Source organism: Sinocyclocheilus grahami, unplaced genomic scaffold (genome assembly GCF_001515645.1).
Source record: "Sinocyclocheilus grahami isolate Dianchi unplaced genomic scaffold, SAMN03320097.WGS_v1.1 scaffold270.1, whole genome shotgun sequence".
Taxonomy (NCBI): domain Eukaryota; kingdom Metazoa; phylum Chordata; class Actinopteri; order Cypriniformes; family Cyprinidae; genus Sinocyclocheilus; species Sinocyclocheilus grahami.
Window position 1 is genome coordinate 770,327 of NW_015505449.1, and position 10,232 is coordinate 780,558.

The window sequence follows — 10,232 nt, forward strand, 5'->3', positions numbered from 1 at the left end:
GGTAATGACAACAAACATATTTTTATGTTACTGTTTGCAAAAGTCAAATCCACAATATCATTTATATCCTCAGCCGGCGTATTAGAAACACTCACATAGCAGTCTTAACTAGTTTTGAATAATTTAATGCTAAGGTAAGAAATAAATAAGTATTGTGTTATAATGTACACTAAATAAAAAAAATGAAATCATAAAAAACTTTGCTTGATGTTAATAATTCTGTAAATACGTCATCACAGTCTGTGAAAAGGGTCCATCGTGCATCACTGATGTTTTAATTCACATAAAAGACCTTTATTCACATAAAATACTTTTCACATTTCAACACAATTTATTAACACTGCAATGTAACAAAGTGTCCATACAGATTTAAATCACATTTTAAATCTAAAAATCCTAAAACTGACATTCACAGGTGCATAATACAGTAGACCTCAGGAGGATTGTGCTACATGAAGTACATTTACATACTGTACTAAATATGGATGTCTGTGCAGTAAATATGGATGTCTCACAGTGAAGTAGAACAGGTTTCACACTCAAACTTACATTTTAAGACGTCTTTCTGACTATATTCAACATTTTTGAGCAATGAAGTGGATGTGGCCAACAAATTTTAAGTAACACTTAATTCAATATTAACGGGATCCTGTAGAGTTCAAATATCATAATGGCCTGTTTTTACCTTAAGTTTAGAAGTAGATTGTGTGATATGTGCACACTTGGGTGAATGTGTCCGACAGAAATCAAGCAGTCTGATTTGTTAACCCAGCCATTTAAAACAGAATGAAAAAGTGTTATAAGAATCTTTTAACATCAGAAAGCCTTTTAGCCCAACAGTGGTTCTTTCAATTAATACAACAGTTGTTAAATTATTAAAACCAAATGTGGACGGTCACTTGAAAAATTAATTAGTGGGTCCATTAACTGCAGTCCAGGGTTAAAAGTCAGTGTTTGTATGACCGCAGGTAGCTTTTATGTACATTTACATTGTGTTGGTGAATTTTTACGTGTCGTGGACATAATAACATTCATGTTGACAGTGAACATTATTATATTTACAACCATTTCTGGTGTTACTCAAGCAGTTATTCTGGTAAAGAGGAGAGAGTTTCACACTGTGCTTGAATATTTGAATAGAATATTTGTATTATTTACATTCTTAATGCACATTCTTTGCAATATTGCGCACTAATCATTGGTGCACCTTATTCCAAATAAAAACATTTGTTTTAGTAATCGTTTATCAAAATGTGATAACCTGCTATGTCTCTAAAATAACTTTACTTTTCAGCCGATACTGTAGCTGCAACCTTTTCCTTTTCAGTCATAATGAGTTCCTCCCTTTCAGCCTTCTCTATTCTGGTATGTAACAATAAAATGATTTTCTTGAATATCCTATTTCATTCCGAATTACAGTACTGTTCAAAAGTTTGGGGTCGGTAAGATTATTTTAACGTTTTCGAATGAATTCTCTTATGCTCGCTAAGGCTGCATTTATTTGATTAACAATACAGTAATATTGTGAAATATTATTGCAATTTAAAATAATCGTTTACTATTTTCAAATATTTTAAACTGTAATTTATTCCTGTGATGCAAAGCTGAATTCTCAGCATCATTACTCCAGTCTACAAATTAATAAGCTTGGCTACTAGTATATAAGTTACACTGATGAAATATATCAACTGAAACTAAGTTGTTTTATTGAAAAAGCATATTGTTCTTTCTATTTTTTTTTTCTTGTGGTAAGAAATGTACCCTAAATTAATGCTTTCTGTCTAAACGGATGACTTCTGGCCATGGACTCTTTTTCACATTTCCGGGGATTTCAGAAGCTGAAGTCATCATAGTTTGGTAAATTTCTATAGTGGTGAATGGTAATGACAACAAACATATTTTTATGTTACTGTTTGCAAAAGTCAAATCCACAATATCATTTATATCCTCAGCCGGCGTATTAGAAACACTCACATAGCAGTCTTAACTAGTTTTGAGTAATTTAATGCTAAGGTAAGAAATAAATAAGTATTGTGTTATAATGTACACTAAATAAAAAAAATGAAATCATAAAAAACTTTGCTTGATGTTAATAATTCTGTAAATACGTCATCACAGTCTGTGAAAAGGGTCCATCGTGCATCACTGATGTTTTAATTCACATAAAATACTTTTCACATTTCAACACAATTTATTAACACTGCAATGTAACAAAGTGTCCATACAGATTTAAATCACATTTTAAATCTAAAAATCCTAAAACTGACATTCACAGGTGCATAATACAGTAGACCTCAGGAGGATTGTGCTACATGAAGTACATTTACATACTGTACTAAATATGGATGTCTGTGCAGTAAATATGGATGTCTCACAGTGAAGTAGAACAGGTTTCACACTCAAACTTACATTTTAAGACGTCTTTCTGACTATATTCAACATTTTTGAGCAATGAAGTGGATGTGGCCAACAAATTTTAAGTAACACTTAATTCAATATTAACGGGATCCTGTAGAGTTCAAATATCATAATGGCCTGTTTTTACCTTAAGTTTAGAAGTAGATTGTGTGATATGTGCACACATGGGTGAATGTGTCCGACAGAAATCAAGCAGTCTGATTTGTTAACTCAGCCATTTAAAACAGAATGAAAAAGTGTTATAAGAATCTTTTAACATCAGAAAGCCTTTTAGCCCAACAGTGGTTCTTTCAATTAATACAACAGTTGTTAAATTATTAAAACCAAATGTGGACGGTCACTTGAAAAATTAATTAGTGGGTCCATTAACTGCAGTCCAGGGTTAAAAGTCAGTGTTTGTATGACCGCAGGTAGCTTTTATGTACATTTACATTGTGTTGGTGAATTTTTACGTGTCGTGGACATAATAACATTCATGTTGACAGTGAACATTATTATATTTACAACCATTTCTGGTGTTACTCAAGCAGTTATTCTGGTAAAGAGGAGAGAGTTTCACACTGTGCTTGAATATTTGAATAGAATATTTGTATTATTTACATTCTTAATGCACATTCTTTGCAATATTGCGCACTAATCATTGGTGCACCTTATTCCAAATAAAAACATTTGTTTTAGTAATCGTTTATCAAAATGTGATAACCTGCTATGTCTCTAAAATAACTTTACTTTTCAGCCGATACTGTAGCTGCAACCTTTTCCTTTTCAGTCATAATGAGTTCCTCCCTTTCAGCCTTCTCTATTCTGGTATGTAACAATAAAATGATTTTCTTGAATATCCTATTTCATTCCGAATTACAGTACTGTTCAAAAGTTTGGGGTCGGTAAGATTATTTTAACGTTTTCGAATGAATTCTCTTATGCTCGCTAAGGCTGCATTTATTTGATTAACAATACAGTAATATTGTGAAATATTATTGCAATTTAAAATAATCGTTTACTATTTTCAAATATTTTAAACTGTAATTTATTCCTGTGATGCAAAGCTGAATTCTCAGCATCATTACTCCAGTCTACAGTGTCATATGATCCTTCAGAAATCATTCTAATATGCTAATTTGCTGCTCAAGAAACATTTCCAATTATTATCAAAAAAAAAAAAACCGTGAGATGTAAACCCAGAATTTAGAGAAATGTCAGAATTGTGAGATATAAACTCAGAAATGCAAGATGTAAACTTGGTATTGTGTGAGTGTTTATAGCCTCACAATTCTGAGAAAAGAAAAAGTCTACAACACGAGATACAAACTCAGAATTAGGAGGAAAAAAAGTCCAAAGTGTGAGAGAAAAAGTTGCAATTAACATAAATATTAATTTATGATAATAATTAATACATCCTAACCGTAAACGTTTTGAACGCTGTATATCGCAGAAGTAACATGGGTTGTGAATGCCGTTCAATGTTGACTTTTCTAAGTGACCATTTTCAGAGGTTTACAAATACTATCCAAGGTTAATTACTAAATCAGTGTTAAAATGATGACAGCTTAACTATATGAAGTATTAATAGCTCAATTATGTTTTGGTTCAATAAATTAAGCTACATCCGATGACAACATTCATCAAAAGCATTAACTATTACCCATATTATACAGAACTACTGAAATGTGCTCTAGCTTGACATTCAACACATTACTCACAGCTTTGTGTCTCACAACCACACCCCCTTTAAGAACAAGATAATTACGGCAGTTGCCTTCAAGCATATCCGGACCTGACGTCCTCACTGTTCTTAGCATAGCTACAATATTAACACATGTCTTGTGCGATTCCCAGAAGTCCAAGCAGTGCAATTCATACTTTCCTACCGTTGATCTAACGTATGTGAGACTGCATGGCTGTGCTGAGCCCCAGGTAGTGTAAGTTCTCCGCCGCGGGGAGGAAAGGAACATCAGTGGTGGACGAGGGCAAGAAGTTCTGCTGGTAGTCTGGGTTATCGTGGTTGGCGCATGGGGAGCGTGGTAGAGTAGCGCAGGAGGTGTTTAGGTACTCCGGCCCGTCAGGTTTACATCCGTACGTGACTATATATCCGTTTTCTGTCTGTCCACGGGCCGGACCCTCGTAGTTTGGGTTTATCATATTGCTTCTTGTGGTTACATCCTGGTTAATGTACTCTGTGGGAAAGAGATTTGTAATAATATTTTGATTATTTTTTACATTTAGGTTGCCTGGCCAAAGACAACAGATTATATACATAAAATAAATGTCAGTGTGATAAATCAATATAATAAAAAAGTAATAAAATAAATAAATCATTTTGATGAAATAAATCATGAAATTAATCATTTTAAAATAAATCACATTTGATTCTTTTTTTATATATATTATACTATAATACATAATATACTACATCATATAAAAAAGTACAAAACCAATTAACAGCATTAATCAATTACAATTTAAAATAATTTCTTTGCAAAAATAATGTCAGTTCAAGGTGATTTTATTTTTCATTTCTAGAAGGAAGGCACAGATCTTTTTGTTATATTTATGAATTTTTTTTTTTTATGAATTTTTTTTATTTAGTTTGCTGCTTAAGAACTGGACAGGGACAGCGGATGAAAATGTGTCTTTATGGCTAACAGTTTCATTTACAGTTTTATTTGTTGATTAATGAGTGCTGTCATTAGTATAAAGGCAAAAAATATAATTAAAAGATGAGAATAAATAATTGCCAAATATATAGGTTGTTGACATAAACAACATTGGTAAGTGTGACAGTCCATACCATTATTGTTATTGTTAACTAAAACAAAAGATAAAACTATACAAATTATTTTTGGTACCTGAAATAAAGCCGAAATAAAATTAAATATAAATCTTAGATGAAAAACTAAAAAAAAAAAAACGAAATGTTGAACTAACTTAAGTTTAAGTTGCAGTAATAACATTACTAAAACTGAAAAATGTATTAAAACAACATTTTACAAAATTACAGACACATTTCAAAATTATTAAAATAAACAAACATTTATAAAAGTGTGTGTATATATATATATATAGTACATATCAATAAAATTCAAAATATTAAAAAATGCTATAACTGTATATAAATAATACTAAAATAACACTAAATATTTGCCTCATTTTGGTTTCAAAAATCATTTTTTAAAACTCATAAAATGTATGGTAATACCTGGCAGCATGAGGTCTGTAAGCGTGGGGTCTGTAATGTAGCGCAACATCACACCATTCGTGTAGTTGTCCTTAAAACAATACACAAAAGATCAACGAATCATATCTGATGACATGTACTTGGCTAATAACATTTTAAATGATAATATTCCATAGAAGGAGATACTGACTGCTGTATTGTGATACTGAGGCATCGGTGGTGGTTGTGATTGGTTGAAGAATCGTTTGTTGGGTAGCAGGTATTCCTCTGCATCTACCACACCATCCATATCTTCTGTACTGATCCACGTCATGCAGAACTTCGAATCCGTCAGGCTGGGCTGGAACATGTGATCATCTCCCTGTGTATAATGCCAAATGAAAAACTCTCATTTGAGTAATTCATTTTTAAAATATATAAACTTCTACAATTATGTGATTTTATCTTTCGTTCCTAAAAGCAATGCACAGATCTTTTTTGTGAACTACCTGAATGACAAGGTAGCGGGATGGATCTCGGGCCATTTTTGAAAACTCTGCTACAAGTTCACGGAAGTGAGGTCTGCTGTCAGCGTCAATCATCCAACCTAGAGGTAGACATAAATGTATGTCCTGTCATTTCAACTGACGTTCAACTGTGCTATTATGTATTACGCTATTATGTTGTATATCAATCTATATAGTTCACAATGTCTTTTCTCATGTTCATCTGAAATGTTTATGTGATGCATAATAAGCCATATAGCCACATTGTAGCTACCATTACATTCCATTTGAATGATAATTTTCTGTTCTCCTCTCTATTGCAACTTTAGCACTCACATTTGACCATGATCATATACACATCAATAGTGCAGATGGACGGCTGTGGCAAACGCTCTCCCTTCTCCAGAATATCTGCAATCTCTCTGGCTGGGATTCCATCATATGGTTTGGATCCAAATGTCATCAACTCCCACACAGTGACCCCTGAAGAGTAAATTCATTAATTAACACTTTACAAATAAAGTGTTATTGTGATAAATATAATGAACTATCATAAACTTTTTCACAGCATTTATTAATCTGTGTTAATGCTGATTTACTAAAGCCATCCGAGATGTACAGAATGTGAGTTTGTTTCTTCATCAGAACAGATTTGGAGAAACTTGCTCAGCAATGGATGCTCTGCAGTGAATGGGTGCCGTCATAATGAGAGTCCAAACAGCTGATAAAAACATCACAATAATCCACACGACTCCAGTCCATCAATTAACATCTTATGAAGAGAAAAACGGTGTTTGTAAGAAACATATCCATCATTAAGACGTTTGTTTTTATCTTCAAACCGTTGCTTCCAGCTAAAATAGTCCTCTATCCATAATGTTGTTTTCTCCAGTGAAAAAAGTCATTTTGCCGGAATCAGGTGAGAAATATGCACAGATCAAGCACCGTGAACAAGTGAAAACAGTCCATAACAGTTTATTGTGAAATGACAACAGTGGATGGACTGGAGGAAGCGTTATTATGGATTATGTACTCCTATTCTATCCAGAAGCGATGGTTTTAAATTAAAACGTCTTGATGGATGCAGCTTTTCACTTCACAAGATTGATGGACTGGAGTGGAGTAGATTATTGTGATGTTTTTACCAGCTGTTTGGACTCTCATTCTGACGGCACCCATTCACTGACACTGAAGACTGAATTAATGATGCTGAAAATTCAGCTTTTCATCATAGGAATAAATTACACTTTTAAATATATTAAAACAGAAAATAGTGATTCTAAGTTGTAATAATATTTTACAATATTACATACTATATATACTATATTTATTTTTAATAAAAGCAGCCTTGGTGAGCACAGGAGACTTCTTTCAAAAACATTTTAAAAATCTTACTGACCCCAAACTTCTGAATGATACAAGTTCATTTTTAAAGAGCAAACATATTCATGCATCTTGAGATTGATATTTGGAGTTACTTTATATATATATATATATATAATTTTTGTATTTTATTATTATTATTTTTTTGGACATAGGAGGACACAAACTTTGAACTCACCTTGGCGATCTGCACACACCAGTTTAACAGAGTCTGTGAGCCGATATTGTCTTTATTCTCCTGTACGTAATCCAGCAGGGAGCCGAAGGGCACGATCTGGGTTATGAGTTGGACGCTGGACGTGAGGCATATTCCCAACAGACGACACACGTGAGGATGATCCACACCGGCCATCACATAGGCCTCCTGAAAGACCAAAATACAAGCTTTAAATCCAGGACAATTATTAATCATTAGTAAAAAGGATGATACCCACATCTAGGATCTCTTTGTTGGCTTTGGGAGATGCAACCTCTCTCAGAACTTTGATAGCAACAGGAACTTTCACATCCTCACCCTCTGGGATCCACAAACCCTTGGACAAAAACAGAATTATTTCTATTCTGAAAATATTTCTTAGAACTTCCATGATGACTTTGAATGAGTCTTATGTGTTAAATGTGTTAAATGTGACGTATTTCCAGGTAAAACAGTAAAGTTTCAGAGGTGGAGCAATTTTATTTATTTATGAAGGATTACTTTTTTTCTTCAAAATTGCACTCCCATCTTGAAGTATAAAAAATATGGTATAAAAAAAAGATAATTGCATCTTTAATTCTAGGAATCCGATCGGCCCTATAAGCTCACTACGCAAGTTGCGTAGGGCCTCGCAAATTACGCAAGGGCCGCGCATCACTATCAATCTGGTGCAGGGAAGAGGAAAAAACAGGAAAGAAAGTGAGCAAGATAAGGGTAAGTAATGGATTTTATAAAGATAATGTTGAAATGGCTTTTAAGGCGCTGTACCAGTGTAAAAAAACAGTGTCAGTGTCGTGCACGGTGTTATCATGGACACTTCAAAATACGTGAGTAATTCCAAATACCTTATTATCTGAACTGTTTAGATTTCTAGGACATATATTAGCTTATTTAAACATTTTCATATAAGCAACCAGTTCAATTTGACAGAACTCTGTGTTTGCTGCTTAAAAAAAATTCAGTCTGATTTTCGCATTGATCTGAACAAAATCAGCAGACGGGATTAATAAAAATGCAAGTTCAATCTTTGCCAGGAGGTGGTGCTTATGGAAGAGCAGAAATGCAGGGGTTACCATGGTTACCTCTCAACTTTCTGTGTTTACTTGCTTGTCACATGAAGAAAGAAAGTCAGAACAGAATTTACATGTTTTCATTTACATGTTTGTTTGCGCATATATATTTTTGCATTTTAATCTGGACTAAAACATAGTAGTCTAGAAAAGAGATTATTATTATTATTAACAATAATAATAATTAATAACAATATTTAATAATAATTTTCATAACCCATTGTCAGGTGTTTTTTCCTTGTTAAAATATTAATCTTAAATTTTGATATATTTCTCTGAAAGTCACATTAATAATTTAAACATCTTAATTTGTCCTGCTAGATTACTGTAGTGTGTTTTTTATTCATTTGTATTCATAAATGTACCTTAAAGACGGTGCCAAATGCTCCAGACCCAAGGACTTTTATTTTCTTCAGTTCTGTTTCCTTTAGGATGCGAAGGAGAGCCTGGTTGGGTGCTTCCCCACTGGGAGTCAGCGGTTCGACCAACTGCAGAATGATGTAAATACGGTTATAAATGGGGATCATATGTGTTGCTTAACTTGTAATTCATTTTCGTGTCTTACCTCTCTCTCCTGAAGCAGGCGCCGTAGGGTCCTCTTTCGTCGGATGTATCGTCTGCGGAAAATGACGAAGATGAAAAGGAGGAGGACCATAAGCAGTAGCATGCCTCCAACAAGACCAGCCGCCACTACAGGCATGTGAGATCTAGAAAGAGGATATCAAGTCATTTACTTTCATTAAAAAATTTTTTTTTTTTATATGAATCCCTTGAGCTTCAAGTCAGCAAATTAAACAGTATTCACAAGCCATTGTACTTCCATATTCTAATGTATTTCTGAGTGAAACAGGATATTCAACAAGTAAACTTTAATTCAGAAAAAACACATCTGTGTTTATATTTTTCATTGATTCTTGATTTGCTTGGATGATAATGGCTTTTATATGACTTCTCTACTTAATGAAGTCTAGTAATAACAACACATAAACTACTGTACCCTTTCAGTTCACAAACTTCCAGTCCTGGTCCACTGCACCTATTATAACAGAAACATTTTGAATATTATTATTATTTCACTTTAATCATTATAACTTAAGGTTTAACTTGTTCCTACCCTTGCGTGCAGTTGGCATGGCATGGCTGACACTGTCTATTTTTGTCTGGGTACGTCCAGACAAGCTTGTTATAAAGGCCTTGCACACCTTGGGCACACAGTGCCACGCACTGCGTCCCATCTTTGAAGTGAGCACACTGAGTACACTGATCAGCTCCCTAGATAGAGAGATACAGAGAAAACAACATTCACACTGCAACCACTTACACATCTTAGCATTATTACTGTAGTTTACACACCGATCAGAATCAGGGGTCTCCAAACTTAGTCCTGGAGGGTCGGTGTCATGCAGAGTTTAACTCCAACCCTAATTAAATACACCTGAACCATCTAATCAATGTCTTACTAGGCATACTTGAAACTTCCAGGCAGGTGTGTTGAGGCAAGTTGG

General features: G+C 33.8%; 1 protein-coding gene across 1 annotated transcript in view; it reads right to left on the bottom strand.

Annotated features, from left to right (window-relative positions):
- Window positions 1-3,761: 3,761 nt before the first annotated feature.
- LOC107599721 (epidermal growth factor receptor-like) overlaps window positions 3,762-10,232 on the bottom strand; it is a 23,841-nt gene continuing 17,370 nt past the window's right edge. Inside the window, exons 11-21 of the mRNA XM_016291404.1 lie at window positions 9,842-9,999; window positions 9,725-9,763; window positions 9,293-9,434; window positions 9,093-9,215; window positions 7,896-7,994; window positions 7,640-7,825; window positions 6,415-6,571; window positions 6,082-6,179; window positions 5,784-5,954; window positions 5,615-5,684; window positions 3,762-4,592 (exon numbers count right to left, since the gene is read on the bottom strand). Of these exons, the coding sequence (XP_016146890.1) occupies window positions 4,294-4,592; window positions 5,615-5,684; window positions 5,784-5,954; window positions 6,082-6,179; window positions 6,415-6,571; window positions 7,640-7,825; window positions 7,896-7,994; window positions 9,093-9,215; window positions 9,293-9,434; window positions 9,725-9,763; window positions 9,842-9,999 (1,542 nt within the window). The 3' untranslated portion in view covers window positions 3,762-4,293. The remainder of the gene's footprint in view (window positions 4,593-5,614; window positions 5,685-5,783; window positions 5,955-6,081; window positions 6,180-6,414; window positions 6,572-7,639; window positions 7,826-7,895; window positions 7,995-9,092; window positions 9,216-9,292; window positions 9,435-9,724; window positions 9,764-9,841; window positions 10,000-10,232) is intronic.